This window comes from Lissotriton helveticus, chromosome 7 (assembly GCF_964261635.1).
Source record: "Lissotriton helveticus chromosome 7, aLisHel1.1, whole genome shotgun sequence".
Taxonomy (NCBI): Eukaryota; Metazoa; Chordata; class Amphibia; order Caudata; family Salamandridae; genus Lissotriton; species Lissotriton helveticus.
The window spans coordinates 469,915,222-469,934,306 of record NC_136068.1 but is presented as its reverse complement, the minus strand read 5'-3'; the positions used below and the strand labels follow the sequence as shown (position 1 = coordinate 469,934,306).

The following is a 19,085-nucleotide window of genomic DNA, read 5'->3' as shown; positions in this document are numbered from 1 at the left end:
ACTGTGGTTGCTATCCAATTAGTAAAAATATTGGTGGATGTATTTACTTCGGGCATTAGTGTCGGTTTAGAGGCAGCTCATGTTAATTGCAGCTGCTGTGGGCTGATTTCCTTCCAATTTCTCCCTTTAAAAGTCCTAAGAGCAGAATGAGGTCGAGTAAGATGATGGGACGAGGTAAGCACCAACCGAATGGCCTTATGATCAGAACATGGGATTGGCAACCTCTCCTGCACTTTCAATTGAGGATTAGATATGAATATTCCATCTAGGGTGTGTCCATCCTCGTGGGTAGGATGCTTGATCAGTTGTTCCATCAAGACACTGGCCATCAGCTCTAGAAGTGAGATTGTATATTGGTCATTTATATTTTCTAAATGGTAGTTGAAGTCACCTAAGATAGAAAATTCCTGAAAGTCAACACTAGACTCGATGATATGACCTTTTGTCTCTACAAACTTGTTCTTAGCCCCTGGTGGTCTATACAGCAGTATGCCGTTAAATATATAGTTTTCACTGATGGTGATTCCAAATGAAAGCAGTTCACAATCAGGACCGCTTCCTGAAGTAGAGATTTTCATCGACAAGGTGTCCTTGATAATAATCGCTATTTCCCCTCCCCGCTTATCCTGTCTGTCATTCCTGATTAATAAGTATCCTTGGGGAATGGCTAATGATAGCTCCGGATCAGATGTTCCATCTGCCCACGTCTCCGTGACAAATGCCATATCTATATTGTGAGCTTCCTGCAGCTCGGCGAATTTAATGTTGTGTTTAATTAAAGAGCATGTATTCAGGAGTAGGCCCTGGAGGGACTTTTGCAAAACTGTTTGCGGGTAAAGGACTTGATGCGAGTTAAAGCTGCATTTTGTTTTGGTAAAGAGGAACTTCATGTCACACAGAGGGCACACCTTAGGCTCTTTCAAAGGATCAAGTTGTGGACAGGAATCCTTCATCTGGGGGTTAAGTCTTACAAGAGTATCTCTTGTATATTTTAAACTTGGGCCAAAGATCAGTAGGGAACGGACAGGGGGGATGGCCCTGGGCCCGATCTAGGCGTGGATGGGCGCAGACGGGCTTGCCTTTGGTGTGCCAGCGGCGCGCCCTCTGTGCATCCGCCCTGGCATGCTGCTTAAATAGCAGTGAGTCAGGAGTCTCGCGCACACATCAGTTGTTTCCAACACAGAAGTACTAGTCAGGTATGTCCGGTCCCTTAGCCCTCCGCAATAAACGGCACAAACCACGGCAGAACGGGCGGGGAGGGAAGATTTCAACAGCTGCCACCCTGATTAGCAAGCTAAAACAAAGTGCCGGTAAGCATGTGAAATGAGGTACAAAAACCAATTACGATCACACCAGGTGGAGTAAAAGTCTACAATGAACACAAAGTGTAAATCTCAATGCGTTTTTTAAAAATAGCAGCAGGGCAAAATGATAAGTGACAAGACCTACCGCTGGTGTTCTCGCGTCCGCGCCGGCATGCCGCTTAAATAGCAGTGAGACAGGCGTCTCGCGCACACATCAGCTGTTCCCAACCCACAAGTGCTAGTCAGGTATGTCTGGTCCTTTAGCCCTCCGCAACAAACGGCAAAAGCTACGGCGGAACGGGGCGGGGACGGAAGATCACAACAGCTGTCACCCTGATTAGCAAGCTAAAACGAAGCGCCTGTAAGTTTTGTGGAATGAGGTACAAAAACCAATTATGATCCTAACAGTTGGAGTAAAAGTCTAAAATGAACACAAAGTGTCAATCTCAATGTTGCAAGACCTACCGCTGAATTCCAGATATAATCAATCTGTAAGAAAATAACATGAAACATAATTTGCACAAGCACCAATGCATCTTGGACAAGTGTCCTTTCTTTAGTATTTCATGCAAATGTTGCTGCAAGTTAAAAATATCATGTGACACTTTTTTCTAAACTTCTAAAAAATGTCAAGTAACCTCTGTTTGGGCATTATTTGTACATGTGTCTGTTTCTCTGGGTTGTCATTACAGTTCGACTGATGGAATCTATCCGGCGCATGAACGTAAACATCCTTATGGCTTTTTTGCATACATCTGCTTCTGCAAATTCAAATGAGAACATCTTGTTATGTTGTAAAATCCTGGAACATCGAAAAAAGGTAACTGTGATTCTCCATTGCTTTACCGGGCATTCTAGGGAATAAGAGGCATTGTGCTTCATTTAAACATGTGGTTGTCTCATGGTATGATATATTATGTATGTGAGAATTTCAGAGTATTATATGATATGGCAGTAGAAGCCTTATCATGGAATACAGTCACAACAACTGTCTTGGGTCCAGTGAAGCTTGTTTGTATCACCTTTGTTCAACCCTGGGTATCTGGGGCTTCGAGCAGCAAAGCTTGACAAAGGAACTTAGTGTAAATCATGTAAGAGCACCAAACAATGGAATAAGAAAGTCACACAAGAGATACAACAATACTTTATGAAAATAAAACATATTTGTATACATTTTTAGAATCCATGTTCATCAAATTTCATTGGAGGTTCCAGAGATATGTATTTTGAAAACAATAAAAAAAACTTTCAATACAACCACAAAACAGCACTGGTCAACAAAAGTTTGTAAATCTTTTCAATGTTTAAAATAGTTAGTTTGTCAACTTCAGCCTGACTTAAGATCACTTTGGGCAGTGACCTGGCCACCAGACCCTTTTTCAGTTTAGTACCAGCCTTTAGAAAACAACTACCATAGAGAACAATGAAGTGGTTCCTATGCTGGGGATGCAGGCAGAAAAGATGTTCAAATATCATCCTGGAGCTGTGCAGTCGACAAGGGTGAGCTGTGGGTGATTCCTTGGTGCATGGGTCAGGTGGGGTAACTTTGGCCACTGCATGTGAGGTCCCATGGCATTCTCTTTGTGACAGTCGAAGGCAAGCAGCGGCTGGGCTACTGTGCTCCCGACACAGCAATCACTGCTAATATCCTTGGTAGAAGCTAGTGTCCCTCTAAGGCAAGAAATCCTTTGATAGCAGTCCTGGGTCCAGCAGACTCGAGTGCACCTTTTGGCTACATCGGAGATGTCTCTAGGAGCACCCAACAGCAGTCAGTGGTGATTCCTCTGAAGAGGATACTGCTTTGCCGGTTTCGGCTTTCTCAACTTTGGTATCCATGGTGCTGTTCCAGGGGGCCAACCAACTAACCCTTGGAGTCACTGCTTCAATCTGGCTCTGGGATCAATGTTTTCCAAAGCCGGGAGCCGCAGGCACAGTCCAAATTTTACTAGTCCAAAGTGCAGCAGGTGCAGTCCTTCCAACAGTGAATCCTCTCTTTGTGCTATTCCAAGGGCAGGAGGACAGTCTTTGTTGGGTTATTTTTCCAAATCCAATGTGTACTGAGGTTTAGCATGCCAGGGGTACCTATTTTATCCTGGGAAAGTGCCTGGGGGGACAACGTGGTCACTATCCAATGGGCTTGTAGGCCCACTCCTTTTTTGAGACAAAGTTCAAGTTATGTGTGGCATTTCGCAATCCCAGTGTGCAATACTTTTGCTACTGTCAAGCCCACAGGAAAACAGGTTTGAGGACAGTGTTTTCCTCTCCGTCCCTGCCTCCAACTTGTCTGCAGGAATAAAAGTCATCCTGCTCGGGTGTGTTGTCACCCTTTAAAGGGGGCATTTCCTTTGAGCCTGCCTTTTGGGCTAACACCTCAGTTGGCCTTTCTGGGAGAGGAGGTGACACCTCAGTCTGCGGCAACTGCCTTTGTGCTTAAGCCTTGGAGTTGTTCACATGTCTCCCCAGGTGGGCAGAAAGCTGTCTGTTGGCCCGGGCCTGCACAAAGCCACTGGACTATCTAGGGCACAGAGTGTCAACTTTTTAAAAGCTGCCTAACTTTAACAGTGACATTAATTTCGATTTGGGCATCAAGTTGAATTTGATGTAAGGTAGTCCCATTCAGAAGTTAGCCGGACTAACTTTCCTCATCAAAACAACAACTTTAAGGGTTTTGCTGCTAAGGCTATATAAACTTATATATCTTGCTTAACAATATACAGCTACCTGCGATAGGGGTCTATATGGCTTCCTTAGGGGTGAATTACATATATCATTAAGGGAACGGGTGGCTTTGCCATTAATGGCAATGCCATAGTCAAACTAGCATTGTGAACACCCTTCTAGTCTGCAGTGGGAGGCTGGGAGCCTTCTTGTCTTTTGTCACACTCTGCACCATATACTAGGGACTCACAAGTAAGTTAGTGCTTGCAAATTGGGGTCATCCAATTCAAGAAATATTTTATAATGGGTCAGTACACTGGCACTGGGGTCAGGTTAACAGGCCTAAGTGCACTGAGTCTAAAAAACAGCAACTATTACTCAAATAGGGTCAAGAACTGGGATGGGAACATGCAAAAAGCCCGTTTCCTGACAGTGTAGGGTTGTAGTGTGATGTTTTTGGGCCCTAGGGTACTGCAAAGGACTATGTGGTGTGAAGTAGAGTTGTATAAGGTTAGGTTATCTTGGCTTGTAGTCCAAAGTTTTGCTATAGTGTACAGAATAAATAAGTTAGTGTGGTGTTGCAGTGTTATATCATATTTTTGTGCAGTGTACTATAGTCTTGTGTAGTTTGTCAGTGTCATGCTGTGCTGTAGTGCAGCTATGTGTGTTTTGTGGTGTTATGTTGTAGTATGATGCAGAGATGTATTGTAATGCATTACATCGCTGTGTTGTGTTGCAAGTGCCTGGAATGACAGATTTTCATCTAAAGCATCCATTAAGTATACATATTGATATCGTACTCCATGGATGAGTCATTCGAAAAAACAGTATTGTAACCTTTGTTTGAACATTTCAACTCTGTTTGGTCAGAGACTGTGGGAGAAAATGGTAGACACTAACCTCTCACCGAAACATGTCATGGCAAATTCTTTCTTGGAGTGAAATAAGAACAGTTACACTGCTAGTTCGCTGTAAAAATACTTCAGTTCTTGGGGTCTACAACCTAGAACCAGAAAGACTGGATCATGCCAGGTATTCAAGATATCCCTGTAAAACAAATGTACATAACCTCATCGAAATGAAGATCATTTAAACACTCTGGTTAATCCAGAAATGTAACCAGAATCTTGCTTTGAGGGACTTATTGTGACATACCCTGATCCTGATTACAGCAAACCTGTGAATGGAAAGCTCTCATGTCAGCTACTTTTGTCCTTACAATATTATGTTGAGTGTCATCTAAAGGATCCGTTTGTGAGACGTAAGAATGCCTGGCTAGTTTCTACTCTGGATAGGGATAATTGAGAAAAATGTGGCACAAGGAAAAGGTCAATAATTACAGGTCAAAAAAGACTATCATCCCTATTCACAAAAGTAGAAATACCGGCAAACGTGCACATTTACTCTTAGACTTTGTAGTAACTTTACTGCTTTTGGCTATTCACCGTTTTCACATGTAAAGTTACAACACAGTGGAAATGTGCATATCCTCGATCCCTGAAACTAGAGGGTGGAGGCAAATTTATAAGTGACTAGTTGCCACTGGTAACGTTTCACACTTATTTCACCAGGGCAAAGTTCTCCCTATGGTGTAGTATTGGGGATTTTTAATCTTTAAAATAAGTTAATGAAAATATTTTAATGTATTTTATATTTTTTTAAACCTAAATAAATTGAAAATAAATTCTACAGCAATACTATCTTGAAAGTATGTTAAAATATTTCCTGTAAATATAATAAGCTAATACAAAATTATTTATTTAAATATTTATTTAAAAAATCAACCAGAAAGTAAAATGTATATTTTATTTAATCTGAATTAAAAACTACTAATTGTTTGTTGTTAAATGTATTTAAATTATAATAACTGTAATTGTTTATTTATATATATATATATATATATATATATATATATATATATATATATATATATATATATATATATATATATATATATATATATATATATATGTATGTGACCCATTTCATTCAACAACCAAAAAAGCAACTGGAACACTCCCGGGGCTTTCAACATAACTTTATTGGCCACATACGCGTTTCAGCAATCAGCCTTCATCAGTGTGGCAAAAGTAAATGTTCGACATAGGCAGAACCATGAGAATGTAAGCAAAGGGACACGCTGGAGACAGTAGGCATTGCAGCAGGCATTGTAGCAGCGCTCTGCTTCATGTTTTAACTCGTTTTCACATTGAGTGCTGTTTTTAAAACTTTCATTTGCATTTCCAAGTAAAAGCCTACCAGTATCTTTCCCCGCTTCCACCTAGTCGCCGCCCCGTTCCACCACGGCTTGTGCACGGCACGGCTTGTGTGGAAGGCGTACCTGACCTTTGGCACGGCCCCCGAGGGCGTAACTCTACCGCCAGAGGCAGGACCTGTGCTTTTTTAGGCTCAGACACTATCCCCGCGCAGCGGACACACGCGGCGGGCCGCCGGCGTGTCGCCGAAGGCTCGCCAAAGGCGAGCCCGTTTGTGCCTGTCCGCGCTGGTCCGTCGCCTGTTGCCATGACCCCTGGACGCCTGACTAGTGATGGCGCCCTATGCTAGAGCTGAGTTGTTTGCTCTTAGACCTCAGACTGACTGTTCGGCGCATGTGTGTCACCCTGGTTCCCCTACCATACACTGCAACCACTGCGGCTTTAATGCTTCTGTGGCCTGCTCTTCTCTATCTCCCTCAGCCTCAGCGCCCATTCTTTTCTCTAAACTACATATACTGAGCCTCAATTGCAGGTCCCTGGTAAAGCACCATGAGGACGTCCATGAGCTTCTCTTAGATGAAAGCCCTGACGTTCTGTTTCTGACAGAAACATGGCTACTTGAGGACTCTGCGGCCATTTTAGCTCTGGCTCTTCCCCCAGGCTACCTTATATGTGTCCAAAATAGACCCATTGGTAGAGGTGGTGGATTAGTGGTGATCTACAAGTCCAAATACATTTGCACCCTCAAGGCCATGAGCATAGTCAGTAGCGAATGTGCGCTATTTAAGCTAAAGGTATCTGACACCTTCACTCTCAGAGGGCTCCTCATATACCACCCCCCAGGACCAGCGAGTGCATTCCAATAGTCGCTATTATCAACCATTTCGTTACTAGCGCTTCAATCAGCCAATTTTAGTGTTTTTGATGATTTCAACCTTCACCTTGAGCGGCAAGACTCCCCCACTATATCGAAGTTTCTTGGTGACTTGGAAGCATACCAGCTTCATCAACTAATTGTGGGACCCTCTCATCAGGCAGGTCATCTCCTCGATCCAGTTTTTACCAACATAGAGGATGTTGCAGCTGAATCCCCCAGTCCCCTTAGCTGGACTGACCACTTTCTGGTCTCGGTTTCAGTTAAGATCCCATCTATTGGTAGGGAGTCTCTTCCTCCCTCCCTACAAAGGCGCCCATGGAACAGCCTAGATAAAGCCCAGTTTGAAGCCAGGCTTAACCACTCCCGCCCGGTTTGGTCGGGTAACATGGAAGAAGCAGACTTTGCTTATAGAGAGTGGATAAATAATTCTTTAGACCATTTTATCCCTATGAAACGCTCAAGACCTAGACGAGATCAGTCCCACCTCTGGTACCCGGAGACTCTCGCTGAAACAAAAAAACATTGCAAACTGCTAGAGCATATCTGGAGACGATCCTTTGACCCCCTGGCCAAAACTAAGTTTCGAACGGCCACTAAAGCTTACCGTAAACTTATAAAGAAAACAAAGCCACCTACTATACAAACCTGATTCATAGTACGGAGTCTGGCCTGATAACAGTTACAGAACATCTAAGGGCCTCCCTGGACACGGGTGCAACCTCTATCCTGGTTCTGCTGGATTTGAGTGCGGCCTTTGACACGGTCTCCTACAAGATACTTCTGGAGCGACTGTGGGAGATCGGAGTCAGGGAAACGGCCCTGGATTGGTTTGCGTCATTTCTATCTGCCGCTCCTTCCAGGTGCATGCCCCGCCGTACTCATCCAGCAGGCTCCCTCTTGAATGCGGGGCGCCCCAGGGGTCTGCGCTCAGCCCTACATTGTTCAATGTGTACGTCCGCCCCCTGGCCGTGATGGCTCGGGAACGTAAGATCCAGTTAACATCATATGCGGACGACACACAACTTATTTTCAACTTTGCTAATAACAATGTAGGGGACCAAACTAAATTCCGAGAAGACATTCTGGCGATTTCAAGGTGGCTATCTAACAACTATCTGCAGTTAAATGCCTCTAAAACAGAGGTACTCCTGATTGGCAATGGCACGCAGACTTGGGATGAGCACTGGTGGCCTCCTGCGCTGGGACCAGCACCTATACCCAAGGAGTCAGTAAAAAATCTGGGGGTGTTACTTGATAATTCACTCAACTTAGAGTCGCATGCCAAAAAAGTGGCAGGCACCTGCTACGGTCGTCTCCGCTCTCTTAAACCCATATTGTTTTTTTTTTAGCCTCCTATTCGCCAGATCATAGTCCAGGCATCAGTTCTATCTCACCTGGACTATTGTAATGCCCTCATGCTAGGCTCCAACATGACTACAATAAACAGGCTGCAAAGAGCACAGAACGCTGCTGCCCGCGTTCTATTTGCCCTTCCCAAAACCTGCCACACGTCCCCCATCCTCAAACGATTACATTGGCTCCCAATACAACAGCGCATTCAATTTAAAACCCTCTGCCTTACCCACAAAATCCTGTATAAAGCTGGCCCCCAAATTCTGCAGGGACTGTGCTCTTTTTATACTCCGACGCGTGCACTTCGCTCAGCGGACCTTTCTCTAGCTTGTACAGTCAGGATTCGGAGGAGTAGAGCCGGTGGCCGCTCCTTCAGGTATTTGGCCCCTAAGCACTGGAATTCTATTCCTTCTAAAGCTCGGGCCACTTCAAACCACCTGCAATTCCGAAAACTTATAAAAAGTTGGCTGTTTGCATCCATCTAGCACTTCCCCTGCTGCACTAGCCTCTGGCATGTCCGTAAGCGCTGGGACGCCCCGTCGCTGGGGTAGCCATGCGCTATACAAGATAACATAACATAACATTTAATGTCACAATTGACTATTTTCTATCCAATCAGGAGACAGTAGTAGAGCCAGTAGGCAGATGGTGAGCCAACATCTCCGTTTGTTATTTTAAGCACTGTGTGACTTGTATGCCCAATGGAAAATTTGAGATGTCATCAGTGATGTCACTGAGCATGTCACAAGTGATGTAATATGTGACGTCATCAGCAGTGCATTGCATGGGCACAAGTTAAAGTTAGGTCTACTGACTATTTCTATGGTTTTGTACGAGTGAAATCTCCAACTAACTATAACGTCCCTGAAACCTATGTATTTTTTCAGTGTGGGGTCCAACTAGTACATCCAGTAAGTGCCACAGTGGAGCTTGCCTCTGATTGGCTGCCAACACTTGTAACCAGGAAATGTTGACAGCCATCTTGTCACTTGGTATGAGGAGAAAGAAAAACGATTAAAAAAGAAGAAAAGGTGGCAGGGTAAAAGCACCTTGACCGCATAGGCCTGATCAGAGGGGCCTACAGGGCCAAAAGAGCATTTTTTGGGGGGGCTGGATTTTCACACCCAGCGTGACTCCGGCAGAAAATATTTTAAAAAATGAAGCGCGGGAGCCTCATGTATGTGGTGCTCCAGAAGGTGGCAGACCAAAGGGTCCATTAAGGGAACCATTGACTCCCGTGCGTGCCACAGGATTAGGATATAAGAGCATGACCAAGGAGATGAGCGCGGTAGGGATTCCCAGTTTGATCAGAGCTTCTTTCAAGAAGGGCCACTCCAAGGGGTCAAACGTCTTTTCGGCATCCGTTAGGGTAACTAAAGCAGGTGTTTGGCAGGAGATTCTGTTGACCACTGCAAAGAGATGTGGGTGACATGTTGTTTGAAAGCTTTATAGAAAGCTCTCGTAAGGCAATCAAGGCCAGGGCCATTGGACCTGTCTAAAGAGTCGATCACCTGGGTGACCTCCTTGCAAAAAATCATCTTGCTAAAAAATTGTCATTGGCCATCAGTGGGCCAGACCTATGGCGATTTCCACCAAGTATGATGGGATCTCTGGTGCATTGTCAGGCATGCAGGATGTATAAAGGAGTTTATAATAGAATTGGGACTCTGCCAGAACATCTTCGCCAGCAAAAACAGAGGACTCAGAGACGTGCGCAATTCATCGACATAACTACCTAGGCGATTAGGGTGGATTATCCGCACAAGAGTGCGGTCGGGTTCGCCCCCTCACCATAGCACGGAGCCCTAGTGTGTTTCCCTAAATATGCGATTTCCCTATCAGCCAGATCGCGAAATTCAGTCAACAATACTAAACGTCAATGGAGTTGGAGGTTTAAAAGCATTGCGGTTGGGAGAGGATATCTCATAGGATACTCAGATGCCTGGATATGCACACCCCACTGATATATGCTTTGAAGGCCTTCCAGAGGGTTGCCTGTTTGGAGACCATGCCCGAGTTCATTGCGAAGTAGTGGACGATGGAATGAAGGAGTTCGCTACAGAACACAGGATCATGTAGAGCCTAGTGATGGATACTCAAGGTGCGCTCTGACCTACATCCATAGGGGACCTGTAGGGTTAAGAGAACAGGGCTATGATCTGATAGAGTTTGCGGTAGAAGTTTTACCTTTGTAGTCCAGAGTGAAACATTAGCAGACAAGAACCAATAATTCAGCCATGTCAAAATATCATGTGGGGCAGAGTAAAAGGTATAACCAGGTGTAGATGGCTGTTAAGCACATCAGCTATCCTGTAGAGCATACGCCTCTGCAATATAAGGTGGAGTACTTCCCATGATTGGGGATAACCACTCAGCTGGGTACTAGAGTCAATGCTAGAGTATGTACCATGTTGAAATCCCCACCCAGAAGAGCAAAGTTGGCATCTGCATGTCCCATATGGGCATAAAACTCCTGAAAGAATTGTGGATACTCAGTGTTCGGGGCGTATATGTTGACTAATAGAACTCGTTTGTCAGTGAGGCTGCCTTGTCTAACCCAGGGTGGTGTGGAGTGCAAAAAAACGATGGATTTAGGCCCAGATCCTTGTACTGGGGTGAATGTATGAAATTGTTCTACATTCTGTCCATCAACTGTGTTTTTTGCAATTTTCACCCCGAGTGGGCTGGGTATGCTCAGACGTGAGTCCCAGGCTCTCCACACCACTGGAGTCAAGCTATCCAGGCTGATGAAGGCTGATAGCCAGAAACCGGTCCTTGGATGCTTGATTCCGGTCTGGGAAAGACATGGCTTGGTAGTTCGGACTGGACTGTTCCTATGAGGCACAGGGTCAGAGCTGATTTGCATATAGCCAGTGTCTATCCCAGGGTGGTGTGGAGTGCAAAAAAACGATGGATTTAGGCCCAGATCCTTGTACTGGGGTGAATGTATGACATTGTTCTACATTCTGTCCATCAACTGTGTTTTTTGCAATTTTCACTCCGAGTGGGCTGGGTATGCTCAGACGTGAGTCCCAGGCTCTCCACACCACTGGAGTCAAGCTATCCAGGCTGATGAAGGCTGATAGCCAGAAACCGGTCCTTGGATGCTTGATTCCGGTCTGGGAAAGACATGGCTTGGTAGTTCGGACTGGACTGTTCCCATGAGGCACAGGGTCAGAGCTGATTTGCATATAGCCAGTGTCTAACCCAGGGTGGTGTGGAGTGCAAAAAAACAATGGATTTAGGCCCAGATTCTTGTACTGGGGTGAATGTATGACATTGTTCTACATTCTGTCCATCAACTGTGTTTTTTGCAATTGTCACCCCGAGTGGGCTGGGTATGCTCAGACGTGAGTCCCAGGCTCTCCACACCACTGGAGTCAAGCTATCCAGGCTGATGAAGGCTGATAGCCAGAAACCGGTCCTTGGATGCTTGATTCCGGTCTGGGAAAGACATGGCTTGGTAGTTCGGACTGGACTGTTCCCATGAGGCACAGGGTCAGAGCTGATTTGCATATAGCCAGTGTCTAACCCAGGGTGGTGTGGAGTGCAAAAAAACGATGGATTTAGGCCCAGATCCTTATACTGGGGTGAATGTATTACATTGTTCTACATTCTGTCCATCAACTGTGTTTTTTGCAATTTTGTAGGATTAAATAGCATCCATTTGGGTCCGAGTGACATTTATGGAGGGAATAGGGGCTACTTTTATGCATGAGGGGGCAGAATCCACAGGAATAGGAGCCATGACAGGAGAAATAGCGGGGGGGGCCCAAGTAGTCGCATATGATTGGGCGCCATTGGGTAGGAGACGTGTTTCCTGAAGGAAGGCGATGTCGCGACAGATATGAGAGGACTTGTTTGCCTTTACGTGGATTATTGATGCCACATATCTTTCATGTAAGGGAAGTAATGTCTATCACCTCTCCAGGCCCTTTCTGAGATGGCATTGAGTAAACAGGTGTGAAAAGAACAGCGCCATGTCATAAGCTGGCATATAGTGTACCTGTTGTGCAAAGGGTAACAAACAAATACAAAACTGAATAGAAAGCAGGAAAGGCCCACACCTATCCCCCCCACCCCCACTAAATAGGAAAACATCCAATAAAGCCCCGAAAAGGAGAAACAAAGAACTAAACAATCCCAATGAGGCTACTGCAGTGTTCTCCATGGGGGAGAGTTGACGTGTTTGCTTGGTGTGGCCCGTTCCTAGAGGAATAGCTGAAACAGAAAGGAAGAATCAACCACATATAAACAGCATTTGTATGGAAAAAGTAATAAGAAGGCAATGATGAGCAAAGCATACTGTCTGGGGCAGTCCACAGGTGTTATGCAGAAGTAGTCCCTATTTGAGGGAGAATCCAAATATTGCAGGCCATATCAGCTCTAAGGGGACTAAGGAGCAGGAGTCGGTGATCCAGTACTTTGTAGCGTGTTCTGTCTAGAAGAGGAGGACTTGAAAGCAAAGTGTTTGCAAAAGTCGTTTGCCTCTGCTGGGTTGTCAAAGGTGCGAGGCTTTCCATTGACCTCAACTCATAGACAGGCAGGGTAGAGCATATCATATTTAAAGCCCAACTGGCGGAGAGAGTTCTTAACATCGCTGAATTTCCACCAGTTTCAAAACCTTCAAGGTGGGGAGTCATACCATGGGTAAGGTCCCAGATTTCTCTTACCTGCTGGTGCTATTTGATGCTAATATGAGTTTTAAACCCCTAGTTGAGGGTAAAACTTGTGATTTGGTCAAGACCACGGGGACTGTAGCTAGCGTTGCACAGAGGTTGGGCTCATGGTGACTGGACCCTCTAGTTAAGTATTTTAAGTCCAAGTGCATCTTCAAGGAGCTATATGACAGTGATGTATGGGGTTACATGACGGTCGATAAAATTGAACTCACAGAAAATACCTTTTAAGGTTTATTCTGCTGGCTTTTTTTGTTCGTCAGGAACTTTGTTTTAGATACATTGGTGACCTTGTTGCTCTCAGACCCTTGCTGTGCTGTATCAAGACATAGACTGGGTAGGGATGCCAAATAAATAGACTGATTTTGTCTGATTGTCTGACCCTTGACAACATGCATCAAATCCCTTGGATTGCTTATATGAAGGCAGCTTTTACCAGCATGGGTTGGGTGAACATATACTGCAATTATTAGTCCCCGTACCCCCTGGAACTCAAAAGAGGGAGAGACTTGTTTCTCAAAAGTCCCTTATTACAACATGAACACATAGAGCTTGTGAAACCCATTGTATAGGGGCATTTATTTTTAAAAACTGTTCAGAGCTTTCCTTTCACTCCTATCTAATGAAAGGGATAGATTTCTGTTGGTACGATTCAAGGTTAATGTTAGACCTGTCAGGCCTAGGGTGGTCTTCCCTATTTTTTTTCGCCTTGGCCTCATTTTTCCCACCTACTTTTTGTTGGCCTTAGGTCTCTGGGCACCTTCCCATTGTTTCCCAATGTTAAGGTGCAGGTGCTCTCTTCCCCTAAGATGGCTGCCACTGACCCCTGCTACTGCAGCGTGGTCTTTTTAGGCGCACTCTAGTAGCCAGGAGCTGGCTGGAACCCTTAAACAATGTAGCAATGCCAGCCTTCCAGCCTGCCCATAGCTAGAATGAGGGAAGCTCCTGGAACCTTCTAGAACTGGGGAGGTGACACCAACTGCCACTGCCAACTGTCGCTATATAAGGAAAGGGAGGGAAACTTTCCAGTCAGAGCAGAGTAGAGAGTTGGGGCATCACTGACCTGGGGGACCCACGCAGGAGATTTAGCACTGGGAGTGACAGGGCTTAGGTGCTGCCTTCCAAGTAGAGTGAGGAACCCTGAACTAGCCCACTGGTCTGGCCCGGCGGGAGGGGAACCCAGGGACCAACTGAAGTGACCTGCTGTCAAGCCTTCAACTCAACCCCCCCCCTCAAGAAACCAAGGAACTACAAACAAAGGGCGTCAGAACCAACACGCGCCAAGAAGAAGCTTTCCCGCGCTAATCAGGAATCTTGGGGGATCAACCAAGTACTGATCTGCCTGCCAAGTGCTCTCCCCTCTCTGCGCCAACCCCCCCCTGACTGAACTGCGAGCCTAAACCTGAAGTGACTTGGGCCACCTGAGAAGCGCTCTCCCCCCCCAGCGCTAGAACGCTGACCTGCCTGATAGCTGCAACGGCTATTTTGCCTGCATTATCTATCCAGCGCTCATCAACTGTGCCCCCACTGGGAAGCGCTTGAGGCCAGAGCCCCTGTCTGTCACGAAGCACTGTGAAGCCAGAGCCCCTTTCTGTCACGAAGCGCTAGGGTTGAGACTGCCCCCAGAGCGCTGGAAAGACTGAGCGCGCTGCGGAACTCACCGTCGCAGCCTGGCTCTCCCTGGGCCGGTGCTGCCTTCATCACCCCCTCGGCGGCCCCCGGGACCAGGAGAGGGCCGCCGCCACATTCCACAAAGCTGCTCCGGGCCCGAAGCTCTTGCCTCCCCTGTCGCATGGTGAGGGGATGCCTGCCGCGTCACCAGCCGCGCCCCCTCCACCACTTTCTGCTGTCGAGCGTGAGGCCTACACGCCCCCGCAGGCTGCTCTGAAACCGGCAGCTGCTTGCGCGCCTCCTCCCTGTCTCCTACGATTGGTCCTGGGCCCAGTGAGACTCGGTAGGCCTGGGACCCGGGGCAGATCCCGCAGCAGCGCTCGACGAGAGCGAGAGATCCCCTCCTGCTTGCTGCACCCGCGGGGCCTCGTGAAGTCCGGCTGCACCTCGCGACTGCCCCCCACAGTGCCAGACCACCGGAGAGCTCCAGAAGGAGCCCGAGCCCTCCTACACCAGTTGACCCGCCGCAAGGGCCCCGGAGGGCCGAAGATAGAAGGTAACCCCCAGGGAGGAGGTCAGAAGGCCGGAGAAGGCCCTAAATTCGCCGCTCCCCCAGGGAACATCGTGGTTGGGCCCTGTTGGCCTTAGATGACTCTCGGTGGGGGAGAAGTTCCTGCGAGACTGCCAGGCCTCTGAACTGGGCCAAGACATTGGTTAACCCCTGTCTGGGGTCCAGACGAATGCCAGCTGGTGTAGGCCCTGATGCTTGGGTAATGGTGGTATAAAGAAGTGCTTTTGTTGAATACAGGGGTATCTGTGCCTTAATGAATGCCCAGTTCTCTCGCCTAATGAGCTGATGCCCAATCTTCACTGTGATGTCCATTAATACAGAATGAAACGTTTTACTCCTACTTAATGGACGGTTTACTCTTGTCCAAGGCAAAGTTTCCTGGATGCTTTTAGTCACTAAATGAGATGGTTGCTTACATGAAGAAATAGTTATTGATGCTTGATGCAATGTTATTTGAATGTCTTTATAAAGATTTCCTTGCAGGTGCTGATTAGGAGCAAGGTAGTTGCCAAGCCCACGGTTATCTAATAATTAATATTTATTCATTTAAGTATTTATTGCCGAGTGATGAGACACATGTGCTTTTAAGGGAAACTAATAAGTTATTGCTACTGTGAATTTTTGATTGCCCTGATTCTAATCTTATATAAAAGCTTATTAATTTGAATCAAACGTAACTGGTGTGGTCTATGTCCTTGCGTGCACTTATTGTCTCAGTGGATGCGTGTGCTGTGTAGTCACTTAACCTGGCTCATGCCAGGTAGGCACCTGGCATGAGCAGGTGCCTACCTGTTCATGCCAAGCTACCCCCGGGGAACTGGTGATCTCAGTTCCTACATTTGGTGGCGAGCAGTGGGATCCAGGACCTGTGACTATACAGCACCCTCCAGTGGGACAGAGTGCGCTGCAATTAGACTGGACACCTATCGTGCCTACAACCTTTCTCAATTAACCCCTCCCACTGTTTAGCCTGTAGAGTGTGTGTGTAGAGACCTGTGTTGACCCAGTATTGTACCCACGTCCTAATATCTTTCCTTGATTTGATCTGGGTCTCCACCTGGCAAAATGGAGTTCCAGCTAGCCGATCTGGAGGAGTACACAGTGGTGCAGCTTAGGGTATTTTGTCAGGGGATGGGGGTGCCGGTTGGGCGGAGAGCCGCAAAGGAAGAACTCCGTACCGCCTTGAGGGCATGGGTAAGGGCCCACCCAGAGGAGAGAGGGGATGGGGAACAGGAGGGGCAGGTCACGCAAGGGGAGGTGGGCACTCCAGAAGACCCAGGCCTGCTCAACATTGATATGTCCGACAATGTGTTGCCAGGAAGACGTTCCGGCGCAGGGAGTAGTGTATCTGGGGGGAGTGCGTCATCGCAGGAGTATGAGGACAGGAGGGAGGAGAGGCGATTGAAGTGGGAGCTTGCCAAACTAGAGCACGAGAGGGAAAGAGAAAGGGAAGATAAGAAGCTTGCTTTGGAAGAAAAAAAGTTAGCTATGGAAGAAAGGAAGTTGGCGCACGAGCTCCAGCTTAAAGAAATGGAGCTGCGAGCATTGCAATTGGGTGCGCCAGGAAGTCCCAATGGTGGCAGCGTACAAGGGGTTAAACAGCAGCCCAGATTTTGGTTACCCAAGGAGGTGATCGCGAGCTACACACAGGGGGATGACATTGCTAGGTGGTTGGAGGCGTATGAAGTGGCTTTGACCACCCATGGGGTGCCTGAGAAACACTGGGGAGGTGGCCTGTATCTTTATATACCTCCCAACGTCAGGGACACCCTCCTGTACTTGGATAAGGCAGACCAGTTCAGGTATTCCCCCATGAAGGAGGCGCTCATTAAAAAGTTCGGCCTCAACCCTGAAAGGTATCGCCAAAAGTTCCGTGGCAGCCATAAGCTGTCCTCTTAGAATTGGGTGGATTTCTTTGACTATGCCCGTAAGGCTCTGGATGGTTGGGTGCGTGGCAGCGAGGTGCATGATTATGAGGGCCTGTACAATCTTTTTTTGAGAGAGCACCTCTTGGATATATGTTTTCCGGAGCTGCGCCAACATCTGGTGGACCGCAAGCTGACTGATCCCCGTGAGCTTGCGGAGGAGGCGGATACTTGGGTCAGCACCCGGGTGTCACACAAGGCCCCTGGGGGAGATGGCCCGAAAGGCGGACAGGGCGGCCCCCAGAAGAAAGAGGGGGGAGATAAAAAGAAGGAGTTCTCACGAGGCCCACAAACTAGACAGTTTGAGAGAGGAATAGGTGCACCACCTCTGTCCAGTTCCCCAAAGCCCACTTACCCTGACAAGAGTCAGCAGCCAAAAGTTGTCCGGTGCTATGAATGCGGGGAGGTTGGACACTACAAGGGAGATGCCCAGTGTCGCAAACGATCCCCAGCCCCCACATGTGGCAAGAGTCCTGGGGTGGCTAGTGTAGCGCTTGGGGTGGAGCTGCCCCTAGATAGGGAGGGGGAGTGGACAGGCCTGAACCTGGTTTCACTTGGGGATAGAGAGATGGTCCCAGTGACGCCCTTACCATGGAATACTGCTAAGTACCAGCAGAGGGTGAAGGTCAATGGGGAGGAGGTGGACGCTCTGAGGGACGGAGCTGCCAGCATGACCACTGTAGTGAGGCGGCTGGTGTCCCCAGAGCCAGTAGTACCTGATGTGTTCCATCCGGCCGTGTTGGCTGACGGCAGTCTGAGCTACTATCCCGTGGCTCAGGTTCCCTTTGAGTGGGGAGGAGTTCAAGGCCCGTTGAGAGTTGCGATAAGCCCTGCCTTGCCTGTGGACTGTCTGCTAGGAAACGACCTGGAACATACCACCTGGAAGGAAGTGGAGTTTAAGGCCCACACTGAGATGCTGGGGTTACCAGGGTGGACTTGCGTGGTCACGCGGTCCATGGCTGCCCGGCAAGAAACTGAACTCGGGTTGGAGCCTGAGACAATGGCCCAACCCAATGCTGGTCCTGAAGGGGAGAATGGAGTGGAGAACACACCCCGTGTGATGGATGGGGAGCCTGTGGAGGTACCCCCGGAGTCCGTGGAGGTGGATGTTGTTCCCGTGGGGGACTTGCCGACCCTTGCCGAGTGGCATGTGGAAGGAGGGCCTACCCGGGAGGAATTCTGTCCGGCGCAAAAGGAGTGCCCCACGCTTGAAGGCATGCGGCGACAGGCCAAAGCCCAAGCGATTCATCAGGAGACCGGCAGTTTTCACGTATACCTGGAGAATGGTCTCCTTTACACTGAGCCTAAGGTTCCGGTGCATGGATCCTCGAGGGCCTTAGTGGTCCCCCATTGCTACCGGGCCTTCTTATTGGAATTGGTGCATGAGATTCCTTTAGCTGGACACCTGGGCCAGGACAAGGCCTTTGCGAGGCTAGTCCCACATTTTTATTGGCCCAGGATGAGAGTTGCCTCTGACACCTTCTACAAGACCTGCAAGACTTGCCAGGCAAGTGGCAAGACGGGGACCAAAGTGAAGGCCCCTTTGGAACCACTCCCGGTGGTCGGGACCCCTTTTGAGCGGGTCAGTATCGACATCGTTGGGCCGTTAGACCCTCCGACCTCTGTGGGACACTGGTTCATCTTGGTGTTAGTGGACCACACCACTCGGTACCCAGAGGCTATTCCTCTGAGGACCATCACTGCACCTGTGGAATTACACATCTGTGTACCCATGATGTGGACACAGGGGACAGTCCGCCAGTAAAAACCAAGTCTTACCGGCTGTCCGAGAAAGTGAAGAACAGCATCCAGGGTGATGTGGCCAAAATGCTGGAGCTGGGGGTGATCGAACCCTCCAGCGGGCCGTGGGCTAGTCCGGTCGTGTTTGTGC

At 47.8% G+C, this 19,085-nt stretch overlaps 1 protein-coding gene across 1 annotated transcript in view; it reads left to right on the top strand.

Moving 5' to 3' along the window:
- LOC144768625 (uncharacterized) overlaps window positions 1–19,085 on the top strand; it is a 74,673-nt gene that overhangs the window by 24,315 nt on the left and 31,273 nt on the right. The window contains exon 3 of the mRNA XM_078652435.1: window positions 1,997–2,124. Coding sequence (XP_078508561.1) covers window positions 1,997–2,124 — 128 coding nt within the window. The remainder of the gene's footprint in view (window positions 1–1,996; window positions 2,125–19,085) is intronic.